The sequence below is a fragment of the Astatotilapia calliptera genome, chromosome 22 (genome assembly GCF_900246225.1).
Source record: "Astatotilapia calliptera chromosome 22, fAstCal1.2, whole genome shotgun sequence".
Classification (NCBI taxonomy): domain Eukaryota; kingdom Metazoa; phylum Chordata; class Actinopteri; order Cichliformes; family Cichlidae; genus Astatotilapia; species Astatotilapia calliptera.
The window spans coordinates 2,848,999-2,863,586 of NC_039322.1; the positions used below are offsets into that span (position 1 = coordinate 2,848,999).

Below are 14,588 nucleotides of genomic sequence, written 5' to 3' on the forward strand. Positions count from 1 at the left end.
AAGTGTTCTCCTTAACTACAAACTGCTGCAGCAGATTAAAAACAGAATTAAACATTCATTCAGCTACTGCTATAAAAGTCATGATGAATGATATCTTCAGCGCATTGAAACTTTTGGTGTGACTTTCTCCTGGACTGACTCCAACATGCTGTTGTCAGGGTTCCTGGGTCGTTGACCCAGCATTTTCAGTTTGTTTCATGTCTGGTTTATTCTCTGTTTTCACTCCCTGTTCTTTATGCCAGCCTTTCCCTGTGTGTTACTTCAATTATGTTCAGCTGTTCACTCACCAGTCTCCAATCAGTCATTATTCAGCCAGTTTGTTTAAGTCCTCAGTTTCTACTCACTTACTGTCTTGTCATTGATGTTGTCACTGCTGTCTACTCTGCATGTTTGCCTTTCAGTTCAGTCCAGTCAGCCAGTCTTCTTCCCTGCTCTGCTCGTGCGTGCATCCTGCCATTGCAATAAACTCCCTTAATCCTCACCACGAGTGCTGTGTTTGGATCCCCTCTTCTTCACATCCACACAGCAACCCCTGACAGCTGTTTAGTAATAGATCAATCACATTAATATAATCAAGATCACAAAGTCGGTTGTCTAACTTTCTGATTGCATTTGAATTGAAAGGTGTGTAGGTTTTACCCACAAGGATTTTTTCGCCAGACACTCAAAAGTAATTGAACAACTGTCTACTACAAACCATTTCATGGAGATATAAGACTTGTTTCCTCATTATTCAAAGATAAGTTAAAAAGATGAAGTATTTTCAGTTCAAAGTTAGCATAAGGTTCAGGAAATCGTCAATCAGCTAATATACTAAACTTTAAAAACCACCCAAGACTTTCACAGGCAAAGAAATAGGATATTCTTCCATTTTTAAGTCACCTTCTTTCACCTCAACAGAGCATGCATTCCTGTTATTAAATACTAAACTGAATGAAGAGAGACACACAAACAAGCAGAAACTGAATTTGGATTCAGTAAAGGCCTAGTGGAGAATTATGTTGTTGAGTTTGTTTGTTTCAGAGTCAGAGAGCCGTGTCTCTCTACAGTTTTGTTTCAAAATAGCTGATAACTATTCACTGATAGCTGCTAACATCTGCAAACAAATATAATTCTATAAAGTTGTTCTATATAGTGTGTAACTGTTAATATAGAGGGTTATTAAATTTATTGCTAATGAAATTGTAACCCAGTGTTAAAAACAGGATTAAAAGCATAAATATTGATACTCTTTTGATTAAAATACTCATTTCACAATGGGAATAAATATTGATAAAAAGCAATTAAATATAATAAATGCTGATAAAAAGCATGTAAAGATAAGTTTAATCAATATGTGGATAAATGGTGTGGAGGCAGGACTGACCCTCCCCCAATCTGTGTGCGCTGCTCGGACACCTGTGTGTGCCTTCATGTACCAATCAGCTACGCTAGAGATACAGATGGAAGGAGAAAGAAGCTATCTGGATAGTAAAAGCCTTTTTGGTGAAAGTACTTGGAGAGTATTAGTGAATTCTGAAGGCCATGCAAGCACTGTGAAGTCCTGTATAGCATTTGCTGCTTTACAGGGGGCCTGTCTCAATATGCGTACTTGTAAGGGTCTGAACAGAGTTTCATCATGTTATTGTTGCACTATTATGTTCCGCCACATGTTGTTATTACATGGGTTGATTAAGGTAAACATTAGGCTGACATCTGGGGCCAGAGCTGAAACTCTTCTGGGCCAGCACAGGACCACCATTGTATCTGCAGCTGGCCTTGTGCTGGCCCATGTGTGGGCCACTTCTGGCAAACCTGATCTGGGCCACCAAAGGGCCGTCATTCTTTGCGGTATGTGGGCCATGTGTAAGCACATTGTGTGGGCCAGATCAGGGCCATAACAATTTTACTGTGTGGGTAATAGTTTATGTTACACTTCTTTTGCCCCGGATCACATTTTATTCACTACTGTTGTGTTTCTACATCATTGTAAATAAAGTCATTGTCGACACCACAGCTCGGAGTCTGTTTTGGGTTCACTCCACGCTCTGGTGACAGCCCTGACACTTGATTAGATGTCATGGCTTTGTTCCACTGCGGCTATCAAAGGTCATGACTAAGATTCATCTTGGTATCTGTTACTGGCCCACGTTTGTTCTTTAGTTAATTATATATTTGCAAGTTGAAAACAACATGCATGAGATAGCAGTGGGACACATATTTGTGTTGAAGGGCTTTATTTTGTGTGTGTCCTCAGTGAACTGTATCAGTCTCTGCAGTATCTTCCAGCTGCAGCAGTCACTTCAGTTTCTGTTCAGTCTGACTGAGGGAGGTTTTTGTACGACTGTTTTTCACTGTGTGAACACCCACTGACTGTTGATGAAGTGTTCACTCTGACAGTAATAAACTGCTGCATCTTCAGCCTGGACTCCATTGATGGTCAGAGTGAAGTCAGAGTTTGATCCACTGCCTGTAAAACGAGCTGGAATCCCTGATACTCGACTGCTAGCAGAGTGAATGAGGAGTTTAGGAACTCCTCCATCTTTCTTTTGGTACCAGGCTAAAAAGTGATTGTTGTTCCAAACATAAACATCCTGACTGGTCGTACACTTGATGTTCACAGATCCTCCCACAGCAGAGCTCACTGCTCCAGGCTGAGTCACTGTGATCTGTCCTCTGGAAAGTCATTGGACAGCATTTCACAGTGCAAATAGATGATGACCCAAAGAACACTGACAACCCAAGACTTTCTCAGGTGAAGAAATGGTCAAGTCACCTTTTTTTTGGTCTCCTATTATTAAATAGCCACGAGGCTCAAAATGTGGGTTTGGTGTCAGGGATACAGTTAATTTAAGATTTAAGCTAGGTGTTAGAGTTCAGGATTCATTTTTAAGGTTAGGGTAAGAGGCTGGGGAAAGCATTAAGTCAATTAGATGTCCTCACTAAGATATAAAAAGCATTTATTTGTGTGTGTGTGTGTGTCCTCAGTGAACTGTATCAGTCTCTGCAGTATCTTCCAGCTGCAGCAGTCACTTCAGTTTCTGTTCAGTCTGACTGAGGGAGGTTTTTGTACGACTGTTTTTCACTGTGTGAACACATACTGACTGTTGATGTTATGGAGACTCTGACAGTAATAAACTGCTGCATCTTCAGCCTGGACTCCACTGATGGTCAGAGTGAAGTCAGAGTTTGATCCACTGCCTGTAAAACGAGCTGGAATCCCTGATTGTCGAGTGCTAGCAAGGTAAATGAGCAGTTTAGGAACTCCTCCATCTTTCTGTTGGTACCAGTGTAAATAGTGATGTGGGCTGCTGTAGTAAACATTCTGACTGGTCCTACACTTGATGCTCACAGATCCTCCCACAGCAGAGCTCACTGCTCCAGGCTGAGTCACTGTGATCTGTCCTCTGGACTCTGAGGATACAGAGACAAAAACATAAAGCAGCTTCATGGTTTTGTGGGCTTCATTTCAGAGGGACAGATGTTGATAGAGGAGAGGAGTTTGATTCTCTGGACTTTACCTGTGAAGCAGCAGCAGAGGAGAGTCCAGATGAGGACGCAGATCAAAGTCATGTTTTTGATGAGGAGGATTTCTGTGGCTTCTGTTGTGATGAAGGACAGCTGTCAGTCATCCAGTGTTCAACTCTCAGGACTATAAACTCTCCCAGAGCACTGGAGCATGGTGCTGCTGATGCAAGTATAAAATCATTTGTAGATTGAAAGAATGTCTCATCCTAGGAGGTCTCCTCAACAGAGCATGCATTCCTGTTATTAAATACTAAACTGAATGAAGAGAGACACACAAACAAGCAGAAACTGAAGTTGGATTCAGTAAAGGCCTAGTGGAGAATTATGTTGTTGAGTTTGTTTGTTTCAGAGTCAGAGAGCCGTGTCTCTCTACAGTTTTGTTTCAAAATAGCTGATAACTATTCACTGATAGCTGCTAACATCTGCAAACAAATATAATTCTATAAGGTTGTTCTATATAGTGTGTAACTGTTAATATAGAGGGTTATTAAATTTATGCTAATGAAATTGTAACCCAGTGTTAAAAACGGGATTAAAGGCATAAATATTGATACTCTTTTGATTAAAATACTCATTTCACAATGGGAATAAATATTGATAAAAAAGCAATTAAATATAATAAATGCTGATAAAAAGCATGTAAAGATAAGTTTAATCAATATGTGGATAAATGGTGTGGAGGCAGGACTGACCCTCCTCCAATCTGTGTGCGCTGCTCGGACACCTGTGTGTGCCTTCATGTACCAATCAGCTACGCTAGAGATACAGATGGAAGGAGAAAGAAGCTATCTGGATAGTAAAAGCCTTTTTGGTGAAAGTACTTGGAGAGTATTAGTGAATTCTGAAGGCCATGCAAGCACTGTGAAGCCCTGTATAGCATTTGCTGCTTCACATGGGGCCTGTCTCAATATGCGTACTTGTAAGGGTCTGAACAGAGTTTCATCATGTTATTTTTGCACTATTATGTTCCGCCACATGTTGTTATTACATGGGTTGATTAAGGTAAACATTAGGCTGACATCTGGGGCCAGAGCTGAAACTCTTCTGGGCCAGCACAGGACCACCATTGTATCTGCAGCTGGCCTTGTGCTGGCCCATGTGTGGGCCACTTCTGGCAAACCTGATCTGGGCCACCAAAGGGCCGTCATTCTTTGCGGTATGTGGGCCATGTGTAAGCACATTGTGTGGGCCAGATCAGGGCCATAACAATTTTTACTGTGTGGGTAATAGTTTATGTTACACTTCTTTTGCTCCAAATCACATTTTATTCACTGCTGTTGTGTTTCTACATCATTGTAAATAAAGTCATTGTCGCCACCACAGCTCGGAGTCTGTTTTGGGTTCACTCCACGCTCTGGTGACAGCCCTGAAACTTGATTAGATGTCATGGCTTTGTTCCACTGCGGTTATCAAAGGTCATGACTAAGATTCATCTTGGTATCTGTTACTGGCCCACGTTTGTTCTTTAGTTAATTATATATTTGCAAGTTGAAAACAACATGCATGAGATAGCAGTGGGACACATATTTGTGTTGAAGGGCTTTATTTTGTTTGTGTGTCCTCAGTGAACTGTATCAGTCTCTGCAGTATCTTCCAGCTGCAGCAGTCACTTCAGTTTCTGTTCAGTCTGACTGAGGGAGGTTTTTGTACGACTGTTTTTCACTGTGTGAACACATACTGACTGTTAGGATAGTGAAGACTCTGACAGTAATAAACTGCTGCATCTTCAGCCTGGACTCCACTGATGGTCAGAGTGAAGTCAGAGTTTGATCCACTGCCTGTAAAACGAGCTGGAATCCCTGATGCTCGAGTGCTAGCATGGTAAATGAGACGTTTGGGGGGGCTTCCATCTCTCTGTTGGTACCAGGCTAAAAAGTGGTTGTTGTTATAAACATGAACATCCTGACTGGTCCTACACTTGATGTTCACAGATCCTCCCACAGCAGAGCTCACTGCTCCAGGCTGAGTCACTGTATATTGTCCTCTGGACTCTGAGGACACAGAGACAAAAACATAAAGCAGCTTCATGGTTTTGTGGGCTTCATTTCAGAGGGACAGATGTTGATAGAGGAGAGGAGTTTGATTCTCTGGACTTTACCTGTGAAGCAGCAGCAGAGGAGAGTCCAGATGAGGACGCAGATCAAAGTCACGTTTTTGATGAGGAGGATTTCTGTGGCTTCTGTTGTGATGAAGGACAGCTGTCAGTCATCCAGTGTTCAACTCTCAGGACTATAAACTCTCCCAGAGCACTGGAGCATGGTGCTGCTGATGCAAAGTGCCTCTCTATGGAAATGATCTGACTGAATACAACAGCTACTTGGCTCAAATAGTTGATGCTGTTTATCAGTTAATTAGTTTTTCACAATGTCCACTGTAATTTATTTCAAAAGAACGATTTTCTTGGAAAGGAGATTTCCTCACCCCAATCCAAGTGTTGGCCAATCAGGACTGTGCAGGGTGCCAGTTTAGCTCAGTGGGTCATGGGAGGGGGCAGCAGCCTGGATTTGAGTCTAACCTGTGGCCCTTTACTGTGTGTCTTCACTGTTTTACTATCCAATGATGGGGAAAAATGCCAAAAATGCCAAAAAAAAAAAAATGCTACCTATAAGACAGTGTTGTCTGAAGATAAAAGCACACACATTTGTCCTTGTAAGACACAATCTGAGTTTGTTCACATAAAAAAAAGAAAAGAAATACTGTAGGGGAGACCGGGGATAGTTGTAACGTGGGTCAGTTGTAACACTTCCAATTTCTCCAATCAGGGCAAAGTTTCAAATGATGTGACTCATCCTGTGCATGCCCAACTCAGTTCTGCTATCACATGTGAAAAATCAGCACATTTTGTCAAACACAGACAATTTAACATGAAAAAAAGCAATTTGTATGCCAAAAAGTAAGTTTTTCTACTTTATTTCATTTTCTAATAGCATTATCTGCTTTGCAGTTAAACTCATCAAACTTGAATTATGTTATTTGTATGTCTATGGGGATATATTCTGTGTAGGTCTTTAGTGCTAATGTTTTAGCCGTTGGCTGTAATGTTAGCTAGTTCATGGCTATAGGAGTCTGGGTCAGTTGTAACAGCAACAGTCTGGGTCAGTTGTAACAGCAACAGTCTGGGTCAGTTGTAACAGCAACAGTCTGGGTTAGTTGTAACAATAATGCAGATGTTACAACTTACCACACTATTACTTTAACTTATATTAAACAAGTTGGGGATATGACATCAGCAGAGAAAGGTTCACTGGTCGCTTTTGTATATGTGGTTAATGCCATTGGCAACACAATTCGTCCACTGTTTGTGTTCGCACACATACATTATGCAGACCACTGTGTCAGAGATGGACCAGTAGGAAGTACTGGTAGTGGAAATAAATCAGGATGGGTGTGAGAAACAGATTTCCTCATCTTTCTGAAGCACTTTGCAAACCACACCAAGCCATGATAAAAAGTAAAATGGAATCGCGATGCTGGTGGACAACTACATTTTTTCAGCTTCATTGTTATGTTCAAAATTGGTGCAAGAGTTGTAGGTTATAATGCCCACTGAGCCAATGAGGCCAAACTCAAGGAAGACCAATCAAAATTAATGAAATATTCAGTTGCAGACAGAGCTACATAAATGGATGTAAGTGCATTCATGTGTTGAATAAACAAAGATTACATGTTAATGTTTTGTTAGTACTCTTATTTCATTGTGTTACATTTCACCCCAGGATATGTTACAACTAACCCAGACTATGGGGTTAATTGTAACATTTCACTCTTTGTGTTTGAGGCCATACCATGCAATGGGTAATTGTGCTGCAGAGAAAATAGCTGCACTATTTAATAGCAGAGACATGTAAATACTTTGCATTACATTTTGAATCCACTACCTTAAACGAGCTCCAATTTACAGACAGAAATGTCAAAAATGTTACAACTATCCCCGGTCTCCCCTACTTATCTACTCACAAACACATGAACAGAGTTTCTGAGAATTTTCACCCTGAAAGAAGTTTTAGAAAATGACCTGTCAATAAATTAAAGTGCTGTTTACGTGTAAAAAAAAATAGGCCAGAATAAATAGAAAAGTCAATGTTTTTCAAACTACACCTGTGCATGTAAACATGGCCTCAAAAGTGAAATTTAAAAAAAAAAAAGGAACAATTTGTAAAAGTTATTTTAGAGTTTTTAAAAACTCACTCAGTACAAAGTGCAGTGATTCACATTGATGCACGATGCTGACCACAGGTTGGAAAAGTTAAACATGACCACAGAGCAGATATCACTTGTTAAAATGTTTTGTAGAATAACAGGACAACCTGTGAGACTGGAAAGACTCGACTTTCATGTCCTGAACATGTTATTATCTGTTTTGTGATGTAGTGTGTAATGCTCAGCAGTATTATCATTTTAACTGGTTCTGTGCATGATCTAAAGCAGTCTTTCTCAAACTGTGGTACACATACCACAAGTGGTACTTGGCCTCTCTCTGGTGGTACGCGGGAAATCTCCATTTTTTTTAAGATTAAATAATATACCATTGTGGAGGTATGCAAAGATGACACGAGCGTTCCCGAGGCTCTTCTGGGAGCCGGAGTCAAGCAGAAAACGTCTCCCCGAGCATGAGTCCTCTATGAAGTGCAGCCTTTCCTTATCGCCAGCGGTCACGGCCGCTACAGAGCACAGGCGGGCTCATTTCCCTGGGCCTTAAAACTGCAAAGCTGTCACGCTGATGGTAAAAACACAACCCTTTTCCATGACCCCACAATCCTAGCCACTATCGATGAGTTGGAGGCCCGCGGGAGAATCGGTGGGGGTGCAGGAGAGTCGGGAATTATCATCTGGATGCCAAAGCTCCTGGTAGCCAGGAGAATGTGATCCACTTCTGTCTGCAAGTGACTGGGAATCCTTCGCACCCAGCAGCGGGGAGTTGTCAAGGCAAGCTCAAGGAAGACGTGAGTGAAGAGGAATCTGCCGTCATCCATTCCTAGCAAGGACAGCGTGCTCTCCATGAGCTCGAGAGCGGTACCATCACCCAGGCCAGAGAGTGATGAGAGATTTTTGAGTTTTGTGATTATGCTTAGTTGTAGCTTCATTTAAAGGAAGAAGAGCTTGTGAATTGGAACCACTATAGAGAGGGGGAGTGGAGACGTATGTGCAGAGGAATGCTGTGACATACGACACTATTTCCTGTGTTGACAGACAAGTTAACGGTCTCTCTCTCTCTCTCTCTCTCTCTCTCTCTCTCTCTCTCCTTATATGGGAATGTCTGAATTTCTATACATACTACCTCCTTTGTCAACAGGCAAGCTAACGGTCTCTTTCTCCTTTTATGGAAATGTTTTTGCCACTCCTACTTCCTTGAAAGCTCGTTTTAAGTATAAATAAAGAAAGCTCTGAAAGTCCTGGGCGGTCTTTCCTCTGTCTCACATTTGTCCTGCACACGTCTGGTGCAGGATGGATTGGACGGTGAGGGACGATCGTCCATGTGACACATGAAAAAGATATCTTGAGTCTGAGTTCCTTTGCCTTCTACAATTTCTCTTCACATTTTCTTGGTCCTTCGAGCCGGATAGAAAGCATCGGCCGCTGTGTTCTGACGTCGTGGAGTGCCCGCACTGAAGCCTGTCGACAGCCTCTTCTAGGTAAGAGTGAAAGTCCAGAGACGTGAAATTTGGGTTCTGGCCAGTGTTCTTATAAGTGGTCCACGACGTTGGGATTCAGTGGCTGACTTTTAACATAGCCAGAGAGTTTTGGGAAGGTAAAGAAACCACTCACATACACTCGCGTAAAACGAACTTTGGAGTAATCCGCCGAAAGGATTTTCAAAATAAAAGCTTTAGGAGTAATCCACTGAAAAGATTGAATGAGTTTGATCCACTGCACGGATCTGTAAAAATAAATGTTTTTAAAGACTGACCCGCTGAAAGGGTCCACGTGTAAGAATAAGAGAAAAAATAAGAGGACTAATCTGCCGAAAGGATTTTAAATTGGGAACTTTTTAGGACTTACCTGCCGAAACGGTCTGCGCGACTGTGTAAAATGTCTGTATAAATGTTTGTGTTTTCTGTGTGTTGACAGTGAATTGATTTGAACAGCACAATACGCTGCTGAATCACTGTCATTGTTATTGTCATTTTATTTCCTGTCAGTAGCTGAAGTACTGGTGACAAAAGAGAACGGTTGAGTTCCGCCTCATAAAACTGACACCGCTCCACTAAATAGGGTGGAGTAGAAGGGCGTAGTCAGTAACCACTCTTAAGTCTAATAGCAGAGAAGGCTCTGCAGTTCTGTTTTAATGGGTAATCAGCCCACTAAATTTACTGTTGACGAACAGTGGTTAGAAAAAAAAAATGTCCAGGCGCCGGACAAATTAGTGTGCAAAGATGGAGAAATCCTAAAAAGACCAAATGTCCCACCTGGGAAGGAAAATGTAGCCCATCTGTTTTATTACAACTTAAAGGAGCATTACTGAAATGAGTAGGAGACAAAAGATTTAAAGAAAAAAGGAAAACGCACGCAAGAATTAGAATATTTCTAGCCGACGCATTGCAATATGCCGAGCACGCGCTCCGTGTAATAATAAAAAAAAAAAAAAAAAAAATTGCAAGCATAGGTACTTTCACATTAGATCCAGAAACAGAGTTTATCGCATTCTCAGGAGGATTTAGAGGAAAAGCGCCAGAGATACGTAGGACAGACAGACATACGCGAAAGAAGTGAAGAAATCGTCCCTGTACCCAAATCCTCCACCATCTCCTCATTGAACGACTGGCGACCTGTAGCCCTGACCCCCATCGTAAGCAAATGCTTCGAGAAGCTGGTCAGGGACTTCATCTGCTCTGCACTACCCGACTCACTGGACCCTCTACAGTTTGCATACCGCCACAACAGGTCCACTGATGATGCCATAGCCCTGACACTACACACTGCCCTGTCACACCTGGAGAAGAGAGACACGTATGTGAGGATGCTGTTTGTAGATTACAGCTCAACATTCAATACCATCGTTCCCTCGAAGCTGGACAGGAAACTGCAGGATCTAGGACTGAGCAGCTCCCTCTGCAGCTGGATCCTTAGCTTCCTGTCTGACAGACGCCAGGTGGTCAGACTGGGCAGCATCACCTCATCCCCCGTCACACTGAACACTGGTGCTCCACAGGGGTGTGTACTGAGCCCTCTCCTGTACTCACTCTACACCTACGACTGCACAGCCACTAACAACTCCAACATCATTGTGAAGTTTGCGGACGACACTACAGTGGTGGGTCTTATCACCAACGGTGATGAGACGGCTTACAGGGAGGAGGTCAGCGCCCTGACCCACTGGTGTCAAGACAACCATCTCACCCTCAACGTCGCAAAGACAAAGGAGTTGATAGTGGACTTCCGGAGGTGCAGAGAAGTACACACCCCCATCACCATCAACGGCGCTGCTGTGGAGAGAGTGAGCAGCTTCCGGTTCCTTGGAGTACATCTGGCTGAGGATCTTACGTGGTCAGTACACACAAACAAAACAGTGAAGAAGGCGCAGCAGCGCCTCTTCTTTCTCAGGAGACTGAAAAGATTCGGCATGAGCCCCCGCATCCTCAGGACCTTCTATCACTGTGCCATTAAGAGCATCCTCACTGGATGCATCACCACCTGGTATGGCAACAGCACCGCCTACAACTGCAAAGCTCTCCAGCGAGTAGTGCGGTGCTCTGAACGGATAATTGGAGGTGAGCTTCCCTCCCTCCAAGACATCTACAGGAAGCGCTGCCTGAGGAAAGCAGGGAGGATCATCAAGGACTCCAGTCACCCCAGCCATAAACTGTTCAGACTGCTTCCATCAGGAAGGAGGTTCTGCAGCATCCGGTCCCGTACCAGCAGACTGAGAGACAGCTTCTTCCATCAGGCCATCAGACTGCTGAACACGTCATAGACACCTCAGCTTCACCACTGGAACTTCAACATTATGCACTACACACTGTATATAAATGCCACTTGTTTTGCACATATTCAACTCTGTATATTTTATATATTTTATTATTATTATTATTGTTATTATTATTATTATTATTTTTTCTTTTACTATTTAATTTTTAAAAATGTGTATACACACACACACGCAAACACACACACACACACACACACACACACACACACACACACACACACACACACACACGTAGGAAAATATTTAGTATACACATCCAGAAATGCATACACTATTATATATTGTACATATATTTATTAGTTTCAGGTCGGCCATTCTTGTATTTTGCTCGTTTGTGTTGTTGTGTTTGCACATCTCTGTTGCTTGTGGGGCTCGCACACAAGAATTTCACTCGCATGTGCTGTGCCAGTGTGCCTGCACATGTGATATGACAATAAAAGTGATTTGATTTGATTTGATTTGATTTGATTTGAAAGAGATAATACGTGCTGGAATTGTGGCAAGGAAGGGCATTTCGCCAGAGATTGCAGACATAAAACAGACAAACGGCAATATTTAAATGAATGACTAAATGAGAAAAAGCCAAATGAAAATGACAAAAGTGACGCAGAAGTATTTAATGTCTATCAATTAGTTTCTGAAGAAAAAGGCAAACCAGTGCAGATGTTATGTGATACAGGAGTATGTAAAACTGTTTTGAACAGAAAACCACAGGAAGTACAATTCTCAGAAGATACTTTAATAGTAAAATCAGTATCAGGTCACACTACAGTGCAGTGACTGACAAAACCCTTATTAAGTGAAAACTAGAGATCAAAATAGTTTAAAAAGGTTGGAAACAGACCCCAACGAATATATATAAATATAAGAAGTACAAAAATAAAATAAACAAAGACAAAATTACATTAGAACTTATTTTTAACGTATTGAAACTAATAATAGGAAGGATAACAACCTGTAAACTGATATTAACAATGAAATTTAGTTGGCATGATGACCATGCCCAGAATGTATAAAATGAATAAAAGGAAAAAAATCACACGAAAACCTTTTAAATAAAATAGAGAGATGCATAAGGTACATTAAGGCTGTGTCATTGTTCAGCCAAGGAAAGTGTGTGAAAAGGTAAATGTCTCCAGCTTGGGAAAGGGTGAAACTGCAGATCACCCGAAGCCTTTGATGGATACAAAATAAAATATAAAATATATAATAATAAACTGCTTGGTTCGACATGCAACAGAGAGAATGAATGTGACTGAAGGTTGGATCTGAGATGAGGCAAACAGAAGACCAGTCTAAAAAGTAGGCACAAACCTGTTCAGAGAAAAAAGCACATTTGTACAGATTGGATGGATTCTAAATTATCTGTTTGCTGAGTAAGATGATCCTAACTATTAAATTGGCTCAGTAGTAGTATAGTGATATACACTAATAAAATATTGTAACATACTATTGTTATTATATAGAAAGAAAAAGATGATAATATTAATAATGACATAATATTAATAATAAGAAGCAACCTAGTCAGTTATGATGTGAGATGGACGATTGTTATGAAGTAGTCTGCATCAAACTTAAGGTTTGCTCAAACTCAGTATAATGACATATGAGATGAAGAAAATAAAGGAAATATCTAAACCAATTAGGTGCATAGAGGCATTTAATCTGCTTGAAAACCTGTCATTTATCCTGGATAAAATACTACTGAGATATAGAGCACATCTATAATAACAACTAATAAGCCAAACCCTGTAGACAACAGCTAAAGCTACAGGATTGAGAAGCTGAATTAAATATGTGGACACCGCTAAGTTGATGAGCATGTTACACATTTTCCTTTATTTTTATTTATTTGTTTTTAGAGCAGAAGCTGCATAAAAGCCAACACACGCAGCTGTCTGTGAGCTCAGTTTTTTCCTCACACTTCTGCTCTGTTTCAGTAGCAGCATTTTTCTTTTTGGGTCCTGACTCATGTATGTTTTCTGTTTTGTTTGATTATTTTATTTTGTTGGTTTGGAAACAAATTTGTGGCCATACTTGTGGATCACAGTGACACATAGTGATTAGGCATATGATTTATAAATGCCTAGTTTTAGAACTGTGAGCTATGAACTGTGAGCAATGCAAAGTTTAATATATATATATATATATATATATAAAAACCCTAACTTCAAAGTTTGATATATGTAAGATGTGTGAGATGTGTGAATTCTTTGAAAAACTAGAAATCATCTAAAAATGCCTTAAGTGAAAATGTAATGTTGCATCTATAGAGAAGAAAAAAAAGAAGAAGAAGCATTCAGTAATTTAAAAATAGGCATTACAGACAGACACAGTTTTAGCACTGCCTGACTATGATAAGCCTTTCTACTTACGTGGAGATAGAGGAGCAGGTTATATGAAAGCTGTGATAACACAGGCATTTGGAGAAAAACAACGCTCGTTAACATTCCTGGTGAAATTTAGACTTGTGTAAATTCGACTCTGTTGCGTCAGGCCTGCCTGCATGTGCAAGCCTGTGTAGCCGCAGCAGAGGCAGTAAAAGAGTCAGCTGCACGTATGCAGTCATATGTGCATATGAATTGCACACAGGCCAAAATATAAATATATACACTGACAGCCAGTTTGTTCTTTCAGCAGTGCACCACTTTGCAAAAATTTAGCATAACAGAGGTATGGTCACCTCTACTGGTAACCCAGTGAAACATGGCAGCTTTTTAAAAATCTTATTGGAAGTGATCACCTTGCCAAAACAATTGGCACTTTGCAAATGTGCAGCATATCAAAAAGACAATTTTATTGTCACAAAAGGAAATAATTTTGCAGATCAAGTAGCAAAACAGGCTGCACAACAGTCGGCAGAGCTACTGGTAACCAACTACTGCCCACAAATACCACTTGGCGTACTAAAAACCGAACAACAAGCTGCAACAATCACTGAACAAAACAAGTGGCTGAAATGTGGAGCATAACTGAACGATGACTTAATGGTCTGTGATGGAAAACCAATATTACCAGAGTCGTTACACAGGACAGCGGTTGTAGTGACACATGATGTAATACATGTGTCAACAGGAGGGGAATATAGTATAGAAAAACAATACACACTTTTACACTATAAATTTTTACACTATAAATTTGAAAAACATCTCTT

General features: G+C 40.9%; 1 gene segment (V, D, J or C); it reads right to left on the reverse strand.

The window, feature by feature from the left end:
• Positions 1–3,061: 3,061 nt before the first annotated feature.
• On the reverse strand, positions 3,062–3,552 carry LOC113015149 (Ig kappa chain V region 3381-like). The segment is given in 2 exon segments: positions 3,062–3,393; positions 3,501–3,552. Coding segments are annotated over 2 exon segments (384 nt in total).
• Between the last annotated feature and the right edge of the window lie 11,036 nt (positions 3,553–14,588).